Source organism: Pelophylax lessonae (genome assembly GCF_965119305.1).
Source record: "Pelophylax lessonae genome assembly, chromosome: 3".
NCBI lineage: Eukaryota > Metazoa > Chordata > Amphibia > Anura > Ranidae > Pelophylax > Pelophylax lessonae.
Window position 1 is genome coordinate 74,019,240 of NC_138770.1, and position 24,912 is coordinate 74,044,151.

A 24,912-nucleotide genomic window follows, 5' to 3' on the forward strand; every position below is an offset into this window, starting at 1 on the left:
GAACAGACTGATGTACAACCTAGTGGTGTCGAATGGACCAAAACATAATGTGCCAGAGGTGTTCTATTGGATTTAGGTTAGGCGAGCGTGGGAGTCATTCAATGGTATCAATTCCTTCATCCTCCAGGAACTGGCTGCGTACTCTCACTACATGAGGCTGGTCATTGTCATGCACCAGGAGGAACGCACTGCACTAGTGTAGGATCTGACAATAGGTCCAAGATTTCATCACCATACCCAATGGCAGTCAGGGTGTCATTGTCTAGCCTGTAGAGAGGTCTGTGCGTCCCTCCATGGATATGCCTCTCCAGACCATCACTGACCCACCACCAAACCGGTCATGCTGAAAGATTTTACAGGCAGCATAACATTATCCACGGCTTCTCCAGACCCTTTCATGTCTGTCACATGTGCTCAGAGTGAGCCTGCTCTCATCTGTGAAAAGCACAGGGCGCCAGTGGCGGACCTGACAATTCTGGTGTTCAATGGCAAATGCCAAATAGAGCTCCACAGTGCCAGGCAGTGAGTACAAGGCCCATTAGAGGACATCGGCCCTCAGGCCCCCTTCATGAAGTCGGTTTCTGATTGTTTGATAAGAGACACTGTACCAGTGGCCTGCTGGAGGACACTTTGTAAGGGTTTTGGCAGTACTCATCCTGGTGCCAGGTGCCGCACCCCCTGGATGAAATTCCGCACCAGGGAATGAGTGGCCAGTGGCCTCTGGAAGAAAATCGCCAAGGCTGAAACCTGACCCTTGATAGTGCTCAAGGCCAGTTTCTGCTCAACCCCCCGTTGCAGGAAGGCCAAGGTCCGAGCCAACGAGTAAGAGCGTAGAGGAACCCCGAGGGACTCACACCACGCGATAAGACTTCCACGTGCGATGATAAAGCTTTCTGGAAGTCGCTTTCCTCGCTTTAAGCAGAGTAGGAATAACTGAAGCAGACAAACCCCTGTCCTTCAGCACCTGGCTCTCAACAGCCAAGCCGTCAAAGCCAGCGACCGTAAAGCAGAATGGAAGATCGGCCCCTGAGACAGCAGATCCTCCCTGAGAGGAAGTCGCCAAGGAGCGTCCACGACCAGCCTGACCAAGTCGGCGTACCAGGCCCGACGAGGCCAGTCCAGAGCCACAAGAATGACTGGAATTCCTTCCGCCTCTATCCTGCGAAGAAGTTCGGCAGCAACTTGAGAGGAGGAAAGGCATACAGCAGCTGATACTGCCCCCACGGGGCAACCAGCGCATCTGTGGCATCCTCCAGAGGATCGCGGGAGCGGGCTACAAACCTCTGCACTTTCCGGTTGAGCCGAGACGCCAACAGATCTACATCCAGGGTGCCCCAACGAAGGCACAACTGGTGAAACACCTCTGGATGAAGAGACCATTCCCCTTGATCCAAGGTCTGACGGCTGAGAAAATCCGCCTGACAATTTTCCACGCCCAGAATGTGAACCGCGGAGAGAGCCGGAACAAAACGTTCCGCCCAACGAAGGATGCCGGCCACGGCCGCCAGAACACTCTTGGTGCCCCCCTGGTGATTGACATAAGCCACGGCCGTGGCATTGTCCGACTAAATCCGAACCAGGCAGCCCCGAAGACGCTCAGTCCAGTAAACCAGGCAAAGCCTGATCGCTCTCAGTTCCAACACATTTATCGGCAACCTGGATTCTTCCAGGGACCAGAGCCCCTGAGCAGAAAGCCTGCCGAGAACCCCTCCCCACCCGGATAGACTGGCATCCGTGGTGACAATCGTCCAATAGATGGGAAGAAATGACTTCCCCTGACTGAGCATCGGAGACCGAAGCCACCAAACCAGGGACTCCCTGGTCCGCTCGCTCAGTCGAATCCGATTGTCCAAGGAATCGGGATTCAAGTTCCATTTGAGAAGAATCTCCTTTTGGAGAGTCCTCGTATGAAACTGAGCAAAAGGTACTGCCTCGAAAGACGCCACCATCAGTCCCAGAACCCTCATGCAGGTCCGAAGGGACGGCCAGTTGGCGGACAGTAACAGCTGAGTTGCCGACTGTATCTTCTGGAGTTCCTCCGCAGGTAGAAACACCTTGGCCAAGGACGCATCCAAAGTCAGGCCCAGATAGTCCAGCCTCCTGGAGGGAACCAGGGATGACTTCTGCAGGTTCACAAGCCACCCGAACTCTTCCAAAGAGGTCATGGTGATCTCCAATTTTGGCAACAGAGCCTGTGGAGACTCTGCGCGGAGGAGGTCGTTCAGGTAGCCCAGAACCGATATTCCCCACTGCCGCAACAGCACCAGAACTGGGGCCAAAACTTTTGTGAAGACCCGGGGAGCAGAGGCGAGACAAAAGGGTAACGCCACAAACTGATAATGGACCTTTCCCACAGCAAAGCGCAGATAACGTTGGTGTCCTGCATAAATGGGAATGTGAAGATAATCATCCTTGATGCCTATGGAGGCCAGAAAGTCCCCCTGATGCAGGGAAGCCACCACTGTGCGAATGGACTCCATCTTGAATTTTTGGACCCAGACAAAACAATTGAGCGCCTTTAAGTCCAGAATTGGACGCACCTTGCCCTCTTTCCTGGGCACTGTGAACAGATTTGAGTAAAAGCCCCGAAAACGTTCCCCACAGGGAACCGGAACTACCACTCCCTGTTGCATCAAGTCCTGCACTGCCCCCAACAGAGCCCTTAGGCGATCCGGGGACAGTCGCACATTGGAAGGGAAGGGAAGAACCTCACCGGTGTAACTGACCCAAACTCGATCTTGTATCCCAACCGTATGACCTCGTGAAACCCATTTGTCTTGAATCCTGGAGAGCCACGGGTCCGGGAACCGGCAAAGACGCCCCCCCACCCCTGACATGGGTGGGGGCGCACCTTCAGGCTGAAGCGGACTTGTCCTCAGGTCCGGAAGAACCGGATTTCTGCTTACCAGACCAGGGTCTCTTGAAACCCCCCGAGGGGGCCTTGGAAGGCTTCGCCTTGTCACCCGCCCCGGAGGAACGAAAAAAACTTCTTGTGGGCTGAAAAGGAGGGTCCCCGCCTGCGACGAGGTTCCTTACCCTTGGCAGCCTGCGGGAGAAAGGTGCTCTTGCCCCCAGTGAGACCTTTGATAATATCATACAAGGTAGCACCAAACAGGTGATCCCCCTGAAAAGGGAGATCAGTCAAGGCTTTTTTGGAAGCCTGATCCGCCGACCAGCACATCAACCATAGCATGCGCCGAAGGACCACCGCCAAGAACGACAAATGCCCCAGCAGTGGAGCAGTATCCAGCACGGCGTCACAAACAAACTGCAGCCCCTGCACCATCTGGTCCAGCAACTCCGCCACGGCAGGGGGGGAGGCTTCTCCCCTCTAGGTCACGGCGTAACAACTTGGCCCATTCCGTCAATGTTTGCGAAACCAGAGCAATGGTATACACTGGTCTGAAGGCCGACCCCACCAGGGAGAACATAGAGCGGGACACAGATTCCGCCCTACGATCAACCGGATCCCTAAAGGACGGGATAACAGTAGCCTTATTTAGCCTGGAGACCGGTGGATCCACCAAAGGCGGCACCGTCCATTTCTTAAGGAGGGACTCTTCAAACGGGTAGCGCCTAGCAATCCGTTTGGGCATCCCAGGGGGTCGTTTCGGACGCACCCACTCCTTCTTAATGATATCGTCAAAGAATTTGGGAAAGGAAAAACCTTCGTCACCCTGGAGGGCTTGCGAGTGCCAAAGGCAACCTCCGTATCAGTCGCATCCGCAGCTGCATCCTCCAGCTTTAGGGTCTCCCAGACAGACACAAAAAGCGTGTCCACCAGCGCCTTGTCTTGCGCTACAGCGGAGGCAGAAAGGTCATCCTCACTATCAGAGGACACGGGGCGCGAGACAACAGCCCCAGAGGAGAGACCCGCGTCAGCAGCAACTGGCTCAGAATCAGAATCTGAGGCATCAGATGAGACAGGGGTAGGCGGGGGGGGCGGGGGTGTCGCTTTTTAGCCCCCCCGCCCCTGACAGGCCACCTCCACCTGGGACACAAAATTACTCCAGGACCGCCGAAAGCGCATCAATGGTGAGCTGGGGACCGGAGGGCCCTGCGGCCACCTTGAGGGGATCAGGTGGGGACACAAGTGCAGCAGGGTCCATGGTTTTTTTTTTTTTAAATGTCTCCCAGCGCTACAGCGCCCCCCCAGTGGTCAGGCAGCGTGCCTAGAGACCCCCGCAGAGAGAGAAGAGAGACCCCCAAAAGGCTCACCACCCGATGCACCAGAAGTGTAGAGGACCGCTCAGCAGCGCTGTCCGCATGGAAAGAAAGGCCTGTGGAGCGATGTGCCCGGGTCTGGGGAGGGGCTCCACCCCCTCACACGCCTCCAGGAACTCCCACTGCAGCCCAGCTCTGAAGAAAAAACGAGCTGGGTGTACTAAGATGGCCGCCGCCATGAACTACACGAGGAGGCTACAAGAAAATGGCAGCCCCACGCGCTGCGGCGGGAAGGGGGGTCCCCCACCAACACTAACAGACGATCCATCGGCAGGTAGGCCCTGAGGAGCAAGGGAGGAAGCCCCCCCGCACAACAGCCGTCCGCACCATCGGGACCCCCCATCCCCCGCCCCCTTAGCAGCCTGCACGAACAGCCAGCCACCCCACACACACACACAAACACCCCCCCCCCCCAAGGGGGGGGGGGGTAGGGTTGGGGGGGGACACCACAGGTGGGGGGTGCACAGGGGAACCCAGATAAATGGGGGTCCGACCGTCCCAGGGAAGGGCCCGCGGCCACCACAGTCAGCCATGAAGAAAAGGGGGGAAACATTTACTCACCAAACCGGAACAGAGCGGGCGCCACTACAGAAGACAAAACCCCTCGCCGCTCAGTGGGGGGGGGGGGGGGGATGTCGGCCAAAAGGGACGCTGCGACTCGATCGCCGACCGGTCGTATGCGACTCGGCGGGACGTTTAACCTGCGGGCCAGTCCCCGTCTAGTGGGACTATGTCGCGGCCGACCCAGCGCGGAGCTAGGGCCTGCACGCGCTCGTAGGCCGGCTGGGGTGACGACTGGATCTCAGCATCCAGCCCGTTGCCCAGATCAGGCATAATTGCTTGTAGATCTCACAGGAACAATTCAGAGAAAAAAAGCTAGCTGAAAAAGGATTTATGTATGGAATCTGCGTCTGTCAATGAGCGATCGAGAAATTTAATTTTCTTCCACCTGTAAAACCATTCCTGATTGTTGCCCATCTACTGCACCTGTTTTTAATTTCATTAACACCAAAGCAGATGAAACTGATTGACAACCCCCTCTGCTACTTAACTGACCAGATTAATATTCCATTAGTTTTAATGACTTAAAACTATACTCTGATTAAAAGGTGTTCCTTTAATTTTTTTTGAGCAGTGTATAATTATATAGCTCTGACACATTCTGCAGTGCTGTACAGAGAACACTAAACCATTCACATCAGTCTCTGTACCAGAGAAGCCAATATTGAAAAGCAACACAGAAACCAATAACACATGCACAACACAGTGTACTTCTAACTTACAGCAAAGGCCTCATGGAACTCAAAGGCATCAATGTCGGCTAACGTCAGACCAGCTTTCTCAAGCACTTTGGGTGTAGCGTAGGTTGGCCTAAAATGAACATAAGTATGTTAGAAATTGCAAACATTCAAAACTAAGAAGCTGTCTCTAGAGCCAGTGCTATCCTGCAGGTGGCGCTACTGTTTAAGAGACGTTTCAGTCAATGGCCATGAGAGCAGCACGGGGGTAGTAGACACTGCCTGGAAATATGCGTATTAGAGCATCCCAACTAGAGGATCTCATGCAGCTTTTTAAGGACACATGCAAACATTCAAGGGTGTATTAACTTTGTTCCCAGGGTCAGTGTACTTTACTTCTTCAGACTGGGGTACATACAGACAAAAAATCAGTTATGGTGCTGTATATAGTATCGTTACTACAGTACATGTAAGAATGTTTATACATACCCAAGAAGAAGCTGATCTTTTGGGTCCTGAGAGACATAGACAAAGTCCCTGAAAAAAAAAAAAAATCTGTTTAAAAATTCTAGTTGTCTGCACTCTGGCACAGCAAATATCTTTTAGATTGAATTGATTGCCTATCCAAACCTGCTTCCCCTGTGTAAGCTGTAGTTCCTCCCACCTGTGCCTATGTCACTACTGTAGCCTTCAGTAAAGAAGAAGTTGGAGGAAGTAACCACTAAGTGCAGCGGAGGGCCAGACGTTCAACAGATGAGTCTGATTCTGAAGCTTCTTAAACCACTTGCCGACCAACCGCCGTAGTTATACTGCGGCAGGTCGGTTTGGTTACGCGAAACAATGTACATGTACGTCGCTTCGTGTAGTAGTTAGTGTGGGCATGCGCGCAGCGCCAGAGGCGGAATGGCTACAGCGGGAGCCAATCAGCAGGTCCGGCGGCCGCGATGTCCGCGGAGCACCCGCGTTCGCTCCCCATGGAGAAAGAACAGCGGTCTGCCGATGTAAACACGGCAGACCGCTGTTCTTTCAGTGATGAACACAGGGATCCTGTGTTCCTCCTATTTAGGACCACATGTCTCTGTGTTAATCCAGGGAGCCCATCCCCCATACAGTTAGAAAGCCCCCCCCCCCCCTTAGGCACAATTTTCACCCTTTGATCGCCCCTGGTGTTAACCCCTTCACTTCTAGTGTCATTATTATAGTAACAGTGCATATTTTTTGCAATCTGTGGGTTCACTTACTTTTTCCTCCGGCACTGTATATGTTTGAGTCTGTGTGTGTTATCAGCTTAAGCACACTGGGGAAAATTTACTAAAACTGGTGCAGCTGTGCATAGTAACCAATCAGCCTTCTAATTTCAGCTTGTACAAATAGGCTGGGTTCACACTTATGCGAATTGGATGCAGGTTTCTCCTGCATCCAATTTGCATGATAGGCAACTGTGACCGACTCTCAATGGAGCCGGTTCCACATCTCCGGGGTGGCTGTGGAGCGGATTTGCACAGGGATTGTGTGAGTCTTTGGCTCCGTTTCAGGTCCAAATTCAGGCCCGATTCATCCCTGAAATAGGAGAACAGGGACGCACCAGACCCCGCTGTGAGCCACTTCCAAATTCTTGTGTGGATCCAGACTAAAACCCAGAAGATGAATGGTTTCCATGCACAGCTGCACCAGATTCTGTGTGGGACAGGTTTCGTAAACTTTCCCCACCCCTAAGGCCTCATGCACACTGGTTAGTTGTAAAAGCTATTTCTCCTGACAAGAGAAAATTTGCGTTAAGAAACGTAAAGGAGTTGTAAAGGCAGAAGGTTTTTTTTTTTTTTTTTTTTTATCTTAATGCATTAAGATAAAAAATCTTCTGTGTGTAGCACCCTCCCTTAATACTTACCTGAACCCGATCTCTGTCCAGCGATTTCCACAAGTCCCTTAGCCATCCGCGACTCTCCCTCCTGATTGGCTGAGACACAGCAGTGGCGCCACTGGCTCCCGCGGCTGTCAAATTTAGGTAGCCAGCCAATCGGGAGAGAATGGACAGACGGAGCTGCAGCTCGGCTCGTGTGCCCCCATAGCAAGCTGCTTGCTGTGAGGGCACTCAACTGAAGGGAGGAGCCAGGAGCTGCAAAGAGGGACCCGAGAAGAGGTGAATTCAGGCTGCGCTGTGAAAATCCACTGCATCAGAGCAGGTAAGTATAACATGTTTGTTTTTTGCTTTTTTTATTTTCCCCCCAAAAAAAAAATATGGAGACTTTACCCTCACTTTAACCTAAAGCTGCATTTTTTCAAACCAGTTTAGCGGCATTTGGGCATTTATTCATTCCATTGGCCAGAATTTTAAATTTATTCTGTCCACAGAAATAAATGCTGAAGTGCTAAACATGCCTCTCGTTGAGGCACGTTTAGCAGCGTTTAGTATTTCTTATGTCCAAAATCTCATCTCCTGAATGCAATTATCCTAGAGAAGGAGCTTTGATTGCCTCTAAACTCTACTGCTCCTAAACTTGTCTAAAGGCCTATGTGTGCATGGACACAAAGGCTTTTTATTGAGGTGCGTTCAGGAGCTTAGGGAAAAAAATCATCAAAAGCCCCCAAAACTTCCAGTTTTAGGAAGGCAGATTTTCCCTCTGAAGATCTAGGTTTGTTTGGTGTAGATAACCCTGATTTGCTTACCGCAGATAGGCTTTAGGCTTGTATCCCATGGCCAGAGCTTTTTCCTCAGACATGATCAAGACAGCGGAGGCTCCATCCGTCTGAAAAGAAAAGAAAGGCAATTAAACCCCCCATTATAGGATGTAAAACCCTCCACTGCACAGCATCTTTTCTTATATGGCCAAAAACAGATAAGACAACTTACCATCACACCAATATGAGCTTGCTGAACATCCTATACCAGGTTTTGCGAACCTTGGCACCCAAGAGGTTTTGGAACTAAATTTCTCATGATGCTCAACTACACAGCAGAGTGCATAAGCATCATGGGAAATGTAGTTCCAAACATCTGGGGTGCCAAGGTTTGCCATCACTGTCCTATACTATAACCAGGTGCATAAACTCAAGCACATAGCCATGCAATCTCCTTAAACGCATGTTAAAAGTGGAACTGAAGGCACCATACTTACCTCCACTCCAAACGGTTCAATGTCCACGAGGTGTCCCTTGCCAGCATCTTCTCCCCAGGTCCCGATCTTCAGGCAACCTCCACTGGCTGCTGCAGGATGACGTAACTCCTGTGCATGCGCAGGAACCATTCATCCCAGCACACATGGACCATTCCAGGCTTGTAGACACAAACCTCCCCACATTGTTCAGGCAGATTTATTAACTCTAACCCTTTCATGCATTTGTATATGTCCGGTTTTATTGTTAAACTGTACACCTGAACTTTGTACCGCACTGTGGAAAGAGTTGCTGCATTATAAATTACAAAAAACTATACTGCAATAGTGACCCCAAAACATTGCAAAATACCTGTGTCAATATATTGCAACAGAAGAGCAGCTCCCTGACCCATTCAAAACTTGTTCTGGGGCCATGAATTGTAAAAACTTTCATCTACTCAGGGCCTCACAGCTAGCATGGATAAAGTGGTTTCTAAAAGGCCGAAGGTTTCGTACCTTAATGCATTAAAGGTAGAAAACCTGTGTGCAGCCGACCCCCCTAGACTCACTGACACTTGCCTGTGTCCATTGTCAATCCAGTGATGTGCATAAGAGCAGCGTAGCTCCTCTTTCTCTCCACAATGGCTCAGAGGCAGCAGCGGGAGCCATTGGCTCTTACTGCTGTCAGTCACAGCCAGCGAGGAGAGAGCACGGTCAGGGCCAAGCCACGGTATGAGGATCAGGGTTGCTCTGTGCAAAACTATAGCACAGAGCAGGCAGGTTAGACATGATTAACACTTTTACCTTTACAATTACTGTAACTTACACCAGCTTGAATTAGATGCTAATAACACAAGTCTTTTACTTCTTGCTAGACACCCTACACCCTTGAATAACTGGAACAAGCTCTACTTTTAAACAATAGCTCTTAATAAAATTGCGTCAGTAATAAAGTTCTAGAAGTGTTTACCAGGAAGGAGGAATTGGCAGCAGTCACTGTCCCATATGGTTTTACAAAAGCTGGTTTTAGCTTTGCCATTTGCTCCATAGAGCTGGGCCGGATTCCATTGTCTTTTTCCACTGTATCCTTGCCTGCAACGAGAGAAATGAATGTTCTGATAGGTGGTTCTTCATATTGGGTACTATAAGCTCTATATGAGGCATGGCAAAAAAAGTTTTTCGGGTCCACGTGCCTCCTCTAGCTCCTTTCTCTGCGGCTAAGTGTTTTAAAGTGGTTGGAAAGCTGTAATGCATTCTATGCATGAAGGTGAAAAACCTTTGCTGCAGACTTCCCCCTCCCTTTTCCTTAGCTGAGGCTGATCCGATCTAGCAAAGAGCACGAACCCAGAGGCTCCAGCCGCTGTCTCTCCTCATTTGTCAGATTGATAGCAGCAGGAGCCATTGGCTCCCGCTGCTGTCAATCAAATCCAGTAACATGGGAGCGGGAGGCAGAGCTAGGTCCAGCTGTCTGTGGACTCGGGAGGGCACTTTTCATCGGGTGCCCCTATGGAAAGCGGCTTTCCCTGGGGGCACCGATGAGAGGGAGGGAGCCAGGAGCGCCGGCGGCGCACCCCAGAAGAGGTGGATCGGGGCTGCTCTGTGCAAAACCCTTGCACAGAGCAGGTAAGTATGACATAGTTATTTTTATTAAAAAAAAAAAACACAAACCTTTAATAACCTAAATATCATAAGTTCCAAATATTTAGATCATTTTGCAGCTTCGGGAAAAGTTTTAGGCTCCTAACATACCTGTGAAAGCGTGTTTGCGCATGCACGTCACGGGTAGAGCAGTCCATTAATTTCAATAGGCTGCCCTAACCATAAGAAATGCGGGGAAAGAAATCCCTAACCCTTTTTAAACCACACACTAAGCTGAACTAAATGGCGTTGCAGCTCCATGTGCCCCGGTCGACGATGGGTGGGGGTGTAATTAAGAACTACTGGTACCTCCATACTCCTGCTAAAGTGCAGCATAAGCCTCTGCAGGTTGGGAACGTGTGCAATTTTGTGCGCATTCCACACCCGCAGGGTGACTTGATAAAGAGCATAGCGGGAAACATGTAGTCATGGCAACCATATAGCTTGTGGTCCACCCGGATTCCTGGTATTTCCCCGCAAGTGGCGCCTGTCCGGCTGATGTCACCGCTACGGAACTACATCCTTTCATCCTCGCGCCGGCTGGTTTCCGGTGTTGTGCACACACTGCTCAGCAGTCCTGGGAGACTGACCTCCTCGCACTCGTGTTGCTTGCTGTCAGGAGCCCTTGTCCATTCCAGCCCAGGGGGATGTAAGCATTTTATGTACTTTGTTTTTCGGTTATCAATACCAATAAACTGTTAACACTTTCTATACTGGATGTTCACCTGACTTCCTTATCCATTGCATCCCGGTGTGGTTCATGCGCGGCCTTCCTCATGTACTTTTATCCATATCAGCACCCTTCCTATGCTCGTTGGCTAGCAGCAGAAAAACCGCTGGGGAGCCTCACAGGCTTATTTCTATCCCTCCATCCTAAAGGCACCCAAGGAGTGCCAGATTTGTGATTATTGCTTTGACTTCTGGACTGGAATTTTTCCTATGGCTGCCCTGGGTGCGAATCTCTTTACTGAGCCATTAGTTGGCTAACAGCAGAACAACCGCTGGGGAGCCTCACAGGCTTACTTCTATCCCTCCACCCTACAAGCATCCCAGGAGCGCCTGGTTTGTGATTATTGCTTTGACTTCAAGTATAATAATATGTTTATCCTATAATATTTTCATACTTTAAAATACCTAACTCCTTGGCACTGAGTGCATGCAAATATGTGGCCTCTCGGCGGCTGGACCTTGGCGCCAAGAGGCCATATATTTGTGTGCAATAGTGCGGTGCCAAAAGCGCATGCCCTGGGCACTCCTGAGCACAGTTACTGGTGGCTAACTGAAAGCTCCCGTTCGCATCTTGCGATCGGAAGCTTTCCAATCATGTTACCTCCATGACAGCCAATCACAGCAGTCACACCACGATAAGCCCCTTCCCATTTTACGGCATTCTAAACCCCTGGGACAGCTCTAAGGTGTAAAATTGTGTACACCTGAAAAAAGTGACAAACTTCAGTACATTGTATTTTCCATAGGAAACACTTTAAAAGCTCCTACAGCTCATAAGTTCATAGAGCGAACCATGAATAATAGCTCTAGCATTATTGCACTCATGCTGGAGTGAGCTGTGATATAGAACATGTGTAGCCCCCAATCAACATTTTTGTATATAAGCACCCCCGTTGCACGCATTTATACTCGTAGTTGTGTGTTATGTGGGGGTGGAGCTAAACTTTTTTTGGAGAGGGGGAGGATTTTAAGTACTTGGGTGTAACTTTAATATTTTACACTCTTTTTTGTAATTAAATGTTTTTTTATCCCATCCCATAGAGGGCAAAAAGTCCCCTATGTGATGCATTTTTTTGCAGCATTTACTACATACATGTAGAAAAAAAAAAAAAAAAAGTGTTAGATTGAAAGACCGCAGCAATCACCTGGCACTTTGTATGGAATAACATCTGACAAATATCCAGCATCCTGGGCTTTCTTGGCCATAGTATGTGAGCGTAGGGCATACTCGTCCTGTTCCACCCGAGACACGGCGAAAGCTGCAGCCAGTCTATCTGCGGAGTGCCCCATTGTCTCACTGGTAGAGAACTCTGCAACGGCTGGAAGCTAAAATTAAAAGGGAAAAGGTTCATAAAAAAAAAGGACCTAAACCTTCAGTTCAGATATTTACATAAAAAAAAAAAAAAAGAAAATGTCAGCTCATTTAGGGTAACCCTGGCAATTACTAAAAAGTTTCTAAATCACTGATACTGCTTAAGTTCAGTCATGTTTTAGTACATAGTTTTAAAAATGTAATGGACTTCTTGGCGGAGCCCCTGGATCCTTTGCCCGAGCTGTACACAGAGCCTTACGTGTGACCATGTCGACATGAACCCATAACTCCTCTTACGTCTATGTTCCAACTAGGGATGCACCGAAATGAAATTCTTGGCCGAAGCCGAAGAATAATGAAATGCTTGGCCGAAGGCCGAATACCGAACGCGTTGTTTCGAATTTTTTAACATAAAATATGCCCATTAGCGTGCCCCTTAACATAAAATATGCTCATCAGAGTGCCCCTTAACATAAAATATGCTCATCAGCATGTCCTTTAGCATAAAATAAGGGGCACACTGATGGGCACATTTTATGTTAGGGGGCACTCTGATGGGCACATTTTATGTCAGGGGGCATGCTGATGGGCACATTTTATGTCAGGGGGCACGCTGATGGGCACATTTTATGTTAGGGGGCACGCTGATGGGCAAAACAAAACATTTAAATCAGCATTGCTCTCAACATAAAATATGCCCATTAGCGTGCCCCTTAAAATGAAATATGCCCATCAGAGTGCCCCTGAACATAAAATATGCTCATCAGCATGTCCCTTAGCATAAAATAAGGGGCACGCTGATGGCCACATTTTATGTCAAGGGGCACTTTATAGGGCACTCTAATATAATTAGCATGGCAAGTGGCAACAACATATGGCAGTCTGCACACTAATGCTTGTGCAGCTGCCAGGTACCGCATTCTTCTCCCCCAAATGTGCTCAGCTCCACATCACATACCTCAACTGCAGCCAGAGCCAAAAGCCGCGAACAGGGGGGCGGGGCGTGGACCTAGTGTGAAGGAGCCGCCAGTCAGGAGCAGGGGGCGGGACGCGCGCGTGACGTCACACCCCCTACTCGCGGCCGGACAGGACACCGGCAGCATGTGAGAAGGGAGCCGCGAGCCGCAATGAGGAAGGTGAGCGGTCAGGGCGGAAGCTACAGAGGATCATTGCATACATTATCAAAGGGTTACTTACTGCAGAGGACATTTTTTACATAGATCATAATAGAGGACCGCGAGCCGCAATGAGGAAGGTGAGACATTGTTCGGCTCAAAATTATTCGGCCTTTTGATTTATTCGGCCGAACACCGAAAGTGCCATTTTCTCTATTTTCGGCCGAATAATGTTCGGCCGCCGAATATTCGGTGCATCCCTAGTTCCAACCCTTGTTATTAACCACCATCAAAATCATTTTACTATATGGCAGGCGGGATCTCCTCTCGTTCTTGGATGAAGTCATGTGATGTCCCCCCAGAGTCGGCGTGCAGCGTGGTGATCGCTGGTGCACTGCAGCTCTTTACCCATGTGATCGGCTGTGTCCAATCATAGCTGATCACATGTAAACAAGGAAGTACCATTTATCGGCTCTCCACGCCTCACAATGACAGAGTGTGAGGAAAGGAGAGCCGATCAGAGGCATCTCCTCACAGGGGAGAATGTACAGGAAATCAGGGCATTGATCATCAGTGCCCTGATTACAGTGCAGTCCCAACAGTGCCCAGCAAGTGATGCCAGTATGTGCCCATCAGTGACACCAATCAGTATCAGTGCTGCCTCTCAGTGCCCATCAATGCCGCCCATCAGTGCCGTATTTGAGTGCCTCCTCATCAGTGAAGGAGAAACATTTTCTGACAGAACCTAAGAAAAACTTTTTTCTTCAAAAATTTTTTTTTTTGTTTTGTTTTTTTTAGCAAAAAATAAACCCAGCAGCGATTAAATACCACTAAAAGAAAGCTCTATTTGTGTGAAAAAAAAAAGCATTGCATGACTGCGCAATTGTCATTCAAGCGTGACAGTGCTGAAAGCAGAAAATTGGATTGGGCAGGAAGGGGGTGCCCGGTAATGAAGCAGTTAAACAGAAAAACCCAGGTGTCAGGAGACAAACCCAGTACAAGCTTCGTGTTGAGTGTTAAATCTTTGATGACATCACTCCCGGATGCGACAGCCCTGAGCAATGCAGAATAGAAAAAGATTAGAAGTCCCCACACTCCCAATACCTGAGGGCTGCCACAGAACAAAGCGTGAGGTTCATCAAAAGTGAGCATAAGGGTCCATTAACACCGCTACACTGTGGTAAAAAGGCTTGTGTCCTCTGTTTTTTCCTCACATTTTAAGGTTGAGATAGAACCCCTTAAGGGAGTTTTAAATGCAGAAGTTTTTTCTTTTATCCTAATGCATTCAATGCATTAAAGTAAATTTAATGTCTCTTTCTTTTTTTAAATAAAAAACATGTTATGTTATACTTGCCTCCTCTGTGCAGTTGGTTTGGCACAGGGCAGCCCAGATCCTACTCTTCTCAGTTCCCTTGTTGCGGCTCCTGGCCCCTCCCTCCTGCCGAGTGCCCCCACAGCAAGCAGTTTGCTATGGGGGCACCCGAACCGAGCTACAGCTCCATGTGTCCATTCGGACACGAAGCTCAAGTTCAGCCCCGTCCTCTCTTTCTCCTGATTGGCTAACTGACTTTGATTGACAGCCGCTGGAGCCAATGGCACTGTGACTGTGTCTCAGTAATCAGGAGGGAGAGTTCTGCATGGCTGACGGACTCCTGGACATCGCTGGACAGAAAGGGCCCTTAGGTAAGTATTAGGGGGGCTGCTGCACACAGAAGGCTTGTTATCTTAAATGCACAGAACGCAAGAAGATTAAAAAAAAAAAAAAAAAACCTTGTGACTTTGCAAATCCTTTAAGATAAAAAGCCTTCTGTGTGCAGCAGCCTCCCCAGCCCCCCTTAAAGCGGTAGTATCTCCTGAGAAAAAAAAAGAAAACCCCTGCAGGACAATGGCATAATGTGCTAGTATGCATCGCATACTAGCACATTATGTAATACTTACCTTAGAATGAAGCCCCCCACACGGTCGCCCAGACACCGCTGAGGGAGCCGTCATGTTCCCTCAGTGTCTCTCCCGGGGGTTCGGCGGCATCAGACCTTCAGAGCGAATGCGCCGCCGGTGTCAGCAGCTGCATGCAGGGTGAATATCTCCTAAACCGTGCAGTTGACTTTACCTACAGGTAAGACTTATTATAGGCTTACTTGTAGGTAAAAGTTAAAAAGCAGAGTATACTACCGCTTTAATACTTACCTGAGCCCATCTCTATCCAGGGATGTTCACGAGTCCCTCGGCCGTCTGGGGCTCTCCCTCCTGTTTGGCTGAGACAGCAGACATTGGCTCCCGCAACTGTCAAAGTCAGTTACCAAATCAGGAGAGAGCGAGAGAGAGCGAGAGGGAGAGAGCGAGAGAGCGAGAGGGAGAGAGCGAGAGGGAGAGAGCGAGAGCGAGAGAGCGAGAGGGAGAGAGCGAGAGGGAGAGAGCGAGAGAGCGAGAGGGAGAGGGAGAGGGAGAGGGAGAGGGAGAGGGAGAGGGAGAGAGCGAGAGCGAGAGAGCGAGAGCGAGAGAGCGAGAGGGAGAGAGCGAGAGAGCGAGAGCGAGAGAGCGAGAGCGAGAGAGCGAGAGGGAGACTGAACGGCAGTTCCGTGTCTGAACGAACACACAGAGCTGCAGATGGGCTCAGGTGCCCCCATAGCAAGCTGCTTGCTGTGGGGGCACTCAACTGGAGGGAGGGGCTAGGAACAGCAAAGGGGGACCCGAGAAGAGGAGAATCTGGGCTGCTCTGTGCAAAAACACTTTACACAGCAGGTAAGTATAACATATTTGTTACGAAAAAAAAAAAAAAAAAGGACTTTAAAAATCACTTTAAGAAGGGAACAAGACAATCTTTTCTTCAAGACCAACTTGTGAGAAAAACAATATCACAAACTCCAAGCCAGGGGTATGATACACGACTGATTCCTAAATATTGCATCCTCACTTCCCATCCTGCAGTAGAAGATTGGTACCCATAACTGGACTGGTTGTCATGAGCAATTACAGACAATTCCTTTGTCCCATCCCCTTACCTCTGGGGCAAAGTAGTCAGGACGGATTCTGGATGCCAAAGCAAGCTTCTGGCCTAGGGTCTTGGCTTTGTTAAGACTTAGCATGGCCTTCCTCATTTTCCTGCTATGACGAATGGGGACATCAGACATGAACTCCACACCACCGGCCACCACCACATCACACTGACCCGATGCAATCAGTCCGACCCCTGTGGATTTGGAAAAAGACTGTCAGCACACATAAAAAAACTGATATTGTCTAGCCAGCCTCTCACCACTTCACAAAGACTATGGAAGTGTTCTCAATTAATCAAAAAACTGTACATACATTGCAAAATAGAAGCTTAAATCTCAGAAAATACAATGCGATGAAGAAGCCTAAAAGTTTTAACTAATGGCAAAATGTTTTTATTTATGGTTAGAGTGGAGAGGAATTAGAACACCTGTCAGTTTTTATTGTTGTATGTGTCCCCTTTAGGCCCTTTTCACACTTGTGCGACTTGTCCTGTGATTTGGGGACTGCAAAGTCGTTTGACCAGTCATACCTAATGATTTTCAAAGAGTACCGTTTATATCTGTGCAACTTCAAAATTAGTCCCTGCACTACTTTGGTCTGACGTTGATGCGTTTTGAAGTCTATAATCCTCAAGATTACACGGGCATTGCTTCAAGTCCAGTCAAAATCGCTGCAAAAAAATTGTAGCAAAATCATGCGACTTAGGTCGCACAACTGTGAAAGGGGCCTTAAAAAGATTCACCCTCTCCATTTGTCCTGTTTACTATTTTTATTGAAAATAATTTGAAAATCCCAAATGTTGGGTTGTCCCCACAAAAGTAATAGAGGAGACATTTTTCAATGTGAACACAAGTTCTGGTGACCTGTTGATCCCCAAGGGATTGCCTCTCACTTCCTGTTTATGCTATGGGATACGAAATGAAGGGAAATCTCCCCAATGGGGCAAAGAGGGCAACCCTCCGTTACTCTATACAAAATGGAAATAAATGTTTTGCTGTAGTTTTACTTTAAATCTCAAATTATAATATTTACTTTTTGGTTTCCCAACTCAAATTTAGTCTCTGTCCTCTCTATGGGGTGGATTTAGTAAACGCAAATAGACTATGCACTTTGCAGGTGCAGTTGCACTCATTTTCCTGAGTAAATGGCCAGCACAGTGGCTAAGTGCACCTACACCTAGCAGCACTGGGATCGTTGGTTTGAATCCCAACCACGGCACTACTTGCCTGGAGTTTGCATGTTCTGCCTGTGCCAGCGTGGGTTTCTCTGGGTACTTCGGTTGCCTCCCACACTCCAAAGACATGCTGGTAGGTGAATTGGATCCTGTCTAAAATTGTCCCTAGTATGTGTATGTATGAATGGGAGTTAGGGAACTTAGGTTGCAAGCTCTTTGAGGGCAGGTGCTACCTAAATTGATGGCGCTATAAAAAAGTACATGTAATAATAAATGTGGTACAGCTTCACTTTGTAAAGAATACCCAATCAGGCACAAGGGAACTTACAAAAAAAACCCCCAGCATTTTGATTGGATAATGGAAATCAGCAGAGCTTTACCACATTTACTAAGCTCTGGGGAAAATGAGTGCAAGTGCACTTGCAGAGTGCACAGCCTATTTGCTTTCAGTAAAACAACCCCTATGTGTCAGAATGATTGCCAGAAGCTCAGTGAAACACACCAGAGAGCAGGAAAGCGAATGCCACTTTCAGGACTCAGTTGTGAGAGATAACAGCCCTACTGACAATTTTTCTGAACTCTTCAGGAATTGCAAACTTTTAAAGCAAAGTGCGACTTCTAGGTTCCGGCGCCACATGAGGTAGGAGCGAGATACAGCGGCTCCGATAACTTCTGCCTATAAAACTCATCTATCGCCGCTTGCGGGTGCTTGCCACCTCTGACACCCTTCTGCCTACCTCCAGAGACCTGCAGCATGGATCTTTTTGTGGTCCACATCTGTTCCAGTGCGACTACGGGCTCCCGCCAGGAACTTGCACCCGCAGCCTTACAAATCAGGCAATATGGCCAACGGCACGCATGCAAGAGACACTGCAAACCACCCGCAGACACCTGAAATCTCTCCCGCCCCCCAGGATAATCAATACCACAGGATGGCCCAGGCTGTAGCTGCCCTCCTATCCACAACTATCACAGCAGCAGTAGACAGGGCTATGACTCCGGAAGAAGTTGGGAGAGCACACCAAACAGCTCTTTGAGTTGGAGCACCGCCTTTCAGACCTGGAAGATGAAGTACAAACTTCCCAGGCAAGTGACCAACAACATGCCCAGACACAGCAGTACATATTGGATAAGCGCGAGGATCTCAAAAACCGATCCGGTCAGAACAAATCAGTGTTTTAGGCTTTCCTGTCATTTAATGCAGGCTCTCTGCTGGAAATCTGTGCCACACTGCCTGCTACCTCATGCACTGGGTATTGCGACACCATGTGTAGTCAAAAGAGCGCATTGCCTGGGGACCCCCCCTCCTTCCAATGATCGCCGTTCCCCTCGCCCAGTTATTGTTCAATATCCTAATTACATGGACAGAGTAGACATACTTAGATCTTTCCGGAACGCCAACTCACTCCCATTAGATAGCCGCAGACTGCTTCTCTCTTGCGGATTATTCACAAGAGGTCGCCCACACTGACATGAAAGTAGTATCATGGAATGTTAAAGGGTTACGGTGTCACCTTAAGTGGGTTAAGACTGAAATAGCCCTGCTACAGAAAACCCATTTACCCCTATCTGACTTTAACCGCATGCGCAAATTGTGGGTAGGTCAGGTTCATGGCTCTGCATCGGTAAAAAGGTAAAGCAGATGTACTTCTTATCCACAAAAGCCTCCCTTGCAAGATCCTATCAGTGGATAATGAGGAAGACGGTCGGGCTGACTGACTGAATTAAACTCAAAATATTCTCCAGGGAACTGGTACTCTCCAATATTTATGCCCCGAACTTCCCCTCCAAACCTTTTTTTCAGGGCCTTACCTCTCGCTTAGCTCCTTACATTCACCTTCAGGGCCTTACTTCTCGCTTAGCTCCTTATATTCATCTGCCTTTATTAGTTGGGGGTGATTTTAACTCTGTAATGCACCTTCTGGAAGACAGGTCCGGGGGTGAGCGGGGGGGAGACCCCCCCAACTTGTCAATACTCCTCTAAGGGCTCTTTCACATTCCGTATGTCACCCCATCCGTTTGCGGGTGATATACGGACATAATGCATGTCAATGGGATTGCAGATGTCAGCGGATGACCATCCGATTTGTGTCCTTTCAGTTCTGTTCCGTTTTTTGGAACGGAACAGAACCCTATTTTTCTTCCGTTAAAAAAACGGAACGGATGCAAAATCGGATGTCAGCGGTGTCATCTGCTGACATCCGCAATCCCCATAAACATGCATTATGTCCCTATATCATCCGCAAACGGATGGGATGATATGCGGACATACGGAGTGGACGACACAAGTGTCATCCGTGTCCGTGAAAAAAAAAAAAAAAAGTGCCGCAGTGGAAGAAGAAATCGGCGCGGCCGTGTGAAAGAGCCCTAACGCAAATTGTTGAAGACCTTCAACTAGTTGACCTATGGAGGCTAGCTAATCGGTAAAGAGAACACTTTTGTTTTCTCCACCCCAATAGTTTATCCAGGATAGATCTCTTTTGCAAACCTCTTCTTCTAAAGTTCACCGCAGACCCATTTATATCAGAGATTGCAATCTCGGATCACGCCCCAATCTGTTATTATGGCGGATCTTGTGCCTCCTAGCACAGCTAGAACCTGGCGATTCCCATCACACCTGTCCAGCAACCAGGACCTCAAATGTCATCAAGGAAGCCTGGGTGGAATACACGAAAACTAACACAGGACATGCTATAGACCCTAACCTATTCTGGAAAGCAGGGAAAGCTGTGCTCCAGGTAAAGATCATTGCCTTCACAGCAGCATACAAACAAAATGTCAACAGACAGTATCGTACGGCCAGTGATACCATTCGTACGGCCCATAACCGTCTCACACTATCAAACTCCCCAGAGAATAGGCAGGGGTGGAGAGAGGCAAAAAATCAACTCAACCTGTGGGCTGAGGCTCAGGAGTGATTCCACAAATATGGCAATAAGGCAGGTTAACTTTTACCTTGACAATGTAGGGGACCTCACCCCTGCTCGCATACCCGCCCTGAAAAACCCGAGGGGTGGGCTATCTTCCTCCCATAAGGAGATTAATTCCATCCTAGCACAATTCTATGCTGACCTGTATGGCCCTGATTCTATTGATGCCACAACGGTGCAGGCCTTTTTTGATAAAGTCCAGCTCCCCCCAGATAGACTCCTCGCTTTTAGATCAACTAAATGCCCCGAGGTCTGCTGCAGATATGATGACTGCGATAGCTTCGCTAGCCCCAGGTAAAGCTCTGGGCCCAGATGGATACACCTCAGAATTTTTTAAGATCTCAGCAGACCTGGTCGCTCCATCCCTTGCATCTGTCTACCAAGCTATTTTAGATGGAAGCCAGTACCTTCCCTTGGGTTTTCAAGCTTTCATTAAACTGGTCCCTAAAAAAGGTAAAGGCCCAACAAAGCCAGGCTCTTACCGTCCAATCTCCTGCTCAATCTGGATTCAAAGATTCTATCCAAGATCATGGCCAACAGGTTAGCATTGGGTCATCGCTAATTCACACCTCTCTGGCTGGCTTTACTCTTGGACGATCAGACAAGGCCAACATCCGTAAAGTCATCTCTGTTCTAGAACAAGCAAGAGCCAACCCCACCAATGACCTAGCAATTATCACTTTAGACGCAGAGAAAGCCTTTGATAATATCAGCTGGCGGCGGCTGGCTCTCCAGAAGTTTGGTTTTGATGGCCCCTTCCTTCAGCTGATCTCTGCCATGTAGACCGCCCTGTCCACCAATGTAGTAGCTGCAGGTCTTATCTTCAATAGCTTCCCCCTCCATAAAGGAACCAGACAGGGATGCCCATTGTCTCCTCTTTTGAATCAGGCTCTCAAGCCCCTGTCACGCTTCCTTCTTTTCCATTCCAACCTTCATGGAGTCATGGTTGGTCAACAGGAAGTCCGTACAGCCCTCTCCGCCAATGATATTTTATTCTTTACCTCAGACCCCATATCAAAGAAATTTTCACACGTTTCTGGGTCTGCTCAGGACTTAGAATCAATTTTTCTAAAAGCAACTTTTTGCCCCAATACTACGCCCTTCCGCCTCCCCTGGACAGCTCAATCCATCTTTCAGTTGCTAAAACTCACATCACCTAACTTGGTATCAAAATAGGAAAGTCACCCTCCTCCCTCTACCACCTCAATTACCCCCCAATTTTCTCCAAAATCATTGGGGAATTAGAAAACTGGGCAGATCTCGCCCTTTCCCTGCTCGGCAGATGTCATCTATTCAAGATGGTTAGTTTCCCCAAACTCTTCTACCCCCTACAAACCAATTGTCTCCTATTGCGGCATAAAGATATCCAGATCCTCCAAAGGGCTATTTTTCAGTTTTCCTATGGTGTGGACGCCATCCCCGCATGTCCCTTCAGAAGTTATTTCTTCCCAAACTGTGAGGGGGGAGCAAATCTGATTATTCAACTCTACAATTTGTCTTGCCTCCTCAGAGTGGGTTTGAACTGGTTGTTAGGGGCTTCCAGATACTCCAACTTTGACTTAAGAGTCCAAGATGGTAGACCAATGTGGACTGGCTGCATTACTGCACTGCAAACCAAATTCCCTCCCTCCACCCTTAAAATTTTTTTTTTTACTGTTACGTAACACACTAATAGCCTGGAGAGAGATCAGGAAAAAATTGGGGCTATCCCCTTTTAGATCTCGACACCTTCCAATAATTGGTCATCCTCTCTTCAAACAAACGCGGCAGTGCACGGCCTTCTCCACAAGGGCCTCCCTTGGGCTCACAAAAATGGTTCAACTTTCTGACCCCTCCACCAGCAAAGCCCTCCCTTTCCAGTACTGCTATCCTGATACAAACTACCTGCTCAACAGTTCTTATATGTACGCCAACCAATCAACTTAGCAGCCAGCCTATGTCCTGATAGGGGCACACGTTTTCGCGCCTCCCTAATGGATACCCTTCTGGATTACGACAGCCTCAAAATCTCTGACATCTACAAACCCTTATCCTTCCATCTTACACTCCACACACCGCTGGTATTGTACTGCAGACAATCCGGACACTGATCGTCACAGGCACTTTTGTTAGAAGATTGTTGCAAGTGTATTTCATCTTTTAAAATAAATTTTACTTGGGGATAATGCACTATTTGTGCCCTCCCTTGCTTTTCTCTCATATGTGGAATTGCTGTGGATGGTAAACCGAGTGCAAGTGGCAGGAGAAACGTTCCCATCATTTCAGTACAGGAAGAAAAGGAATGTTTTGAAATGCTCTTCATTTCTTTAAATCTGGTAAGGAGCTGTCTGAACACTTGGTGAAGGGAATATTGATTCACCCTGAGTTTTTGAGGTGATATCAGAAGTTTCTTAAAAACAATCATTTATATGCCCTTTCTATCTTTTAATCTGGTAAGAAGCACATTCAAAAGGTGGTGGGAAACTGTTACACCTTGTCGAAATCGCTTCATCACCAGCTTATTTTCGTCACATTTTTACATCACCATCCTTTCTTTGGAAAGAGATTGAGTTTGTTCAACACTCACTTTGGACATTTATGTGTTGTTAAGTTGTTGACTCAGCACGTGTATGAACACTCACCAATTTTCGTTTAAAATTGCATTCACTTGGTGGATAATTTATAGATTTTTTGCTTATATGTATATATGTTTATTTATATGAACATCAGATCACATTGTAGCGCACCAATCAACTTTCACAAACCTTACAGTAACCTAACCTAACCCACTCTCCCCTTCCACAGATGCATACTCACCTCCATCCACTGTTAGTTAACATTTAACACAGGCAGGTCTTCAACGTCCTGCCCATGTCTGTGCATTGGTGCCCCATAGATTTCTATGTGGCTGTGTGCCAAGGCTGGGGACAATCTGAGATTGTCCATGTGGCTGTAATGTGCAGGTACAGCCAGATAAGTGAAGACTTGGGGCACCTGATGGTCAGGTCAGATCTGTGTGGTCTTCCGGGCTCAACTGAAGTCGATTTCTTGATTTGACTTCTGTCAAAAGGACATGTAAAGAAAGTTGTTCTCGGTCAGCGGATGCCGTCCCCGATTATTGTACTCTGACAGCTGCGGGCTCTGCTGTCGGAATAGAAACTCCCATGGGGAGGGTTTGTGTGAATTAAGGAATCTAACATACTACAGTACAAACCTGTGGTCATGGCCTGGTTGGAGGAGATACATGCCATGGTGACGGAGTGAGCTGGAGTCCTATCAGAGAAACCGGCTCCAAGAGCAGCCTGGGCACAGAAAAACACAATACATAAGGTTTGGAATACACAATCTCAACAGCTAGACACTGCACAACACTGCTTTTTTTTCCCCCTTACCCCATCTAGTTTTCACTTCCCAATGATGGTGTAACACTATCTTACTTTTTTAAACTAGAAAAAAACTCTGTGGCAATGTAAAACAAAATGAAAACACTTTGCTGATCTTTGTTAATAATTCTTAGCTGCCCACCAGTCCACTCCATGATTAGATAAGTAAACTAGATACAACATCCACCTTAACATAACCAAAAGTGATGTATATTCTAATAAGACATGACAAAAACAAATTAAAAACAAAACTAAAACCCCACCTCGCGGGCAACATTGCTAGTTTTCACTTCCTGGATGACGGTACCATACACAATGTAGTCAACAGCCTCCTTAGGAATACCGGTCCGATTCAGCAAACCCCTAAATGAATGCAGAGAAGCAGAAAGGTTAAAGTAGAGAAAAACCATGTACCAAAAAGATAAAACAATACCCAAGCTCAACTGGTCAGTCAGTCCCTCGTGGCTGAAGACCGATGGTCAAGGCAAAGTGTTCCCACACTAAAATAAAAGTGCCATAGTAGAGATGAGCCGTCACCCAGTAAATCCGTCAAATTAAGTCTTTTAATTGGCTACATACAAGTCACATCACAAGTACGCCAACAAATTTCGATGTAACAGCCTTCCTCATAGCTCCAGTAAGGCTATGAGGAAGGCTCTTACAGCCGAAAACGTGTTGGCGTACTTGTGATGTGACTTATATGTAGCCAATAAAAAAAAAGACTTTTCATTTGACGGATTTACTGGGTGACGGCTCATCTCTACTAGAGAAAAAATCCATGTGGTTTATATTACTTAATGGTCTCTTTATTTTGAGGACTGTGGCACCTGCACACACCAAAAAAAAAAAAAAAAATGGGATGGGCATTTCTAAATTAAAGCAAAATTTCAGGGGCACACACACACGGATCTTCCTGCAAAAGATTTTGTGTACATTTTCAAACCACAAAGGTGACACACAGTTCAGTAATTCAGCCATGTGAGAATTCATTTTTTTAATCAGCTTGGAGGACTGAAAAAAATAAATAAATAAATAAAAAAAGGGAAGAAAAAGAAAAGAAAATATTTCCCCATTCACACAATGGAGGTGGATTGAGAA

The 24,912-nt window shown here is 47.8% G+C and overlaps 1 protein-coding gene across 2 annotated transcripts in view; it reads right to left on the reverse strand.

Annotated features, from left to right (window-relative positions):
• The window catches only part of HADHB (hydroxyacyl-CoA dehydrogenase trifunctional multienzyme complex subunit beta), an 83,363-nt gene that overhangs the window by 19,716 nt on the left and 38,735 nt on the right, over window positions 1–24,912 (reverse strand). For both annotated transcript variants that reach the window (XM_082248883.1, XM_082248884.1), the window contains exons 6-13: window positions 24,078–24,177; window positions 23,646–23,733; window positions 16,354–16,541; window positions 12,070–12,250; window positions 9,528–9,649; window positions 8,130–8,209; window positions 5,952–5,999; window positions 5,508–5,595 (exon numbers count right to left, since the gene is read on the reverse strand). In XM_082248883.1, coding sequence (XP_082105009.1) covers window positions 5,508–5,595; window positions 5,952–5,999; window positions 8,130–8,209; window positions 9,528–9,649; window positions 12,070–12,250; window positions 16,354–16,541; window positions 23,646–23,733; window positions 24,078–24,177 — 895 coding nt within the window. The remainder of the gene's footprint in view (window positions 1–5,507; window positions 5,596–5,951; window positions 6,000–8,129; window positions 8,210–9,527; window positions 9,650–12,069; window positions 12,251–16,353; window positions 16,542–23,645; window positions 23,734–24,077; window positions 24,178–24,912) is intronic.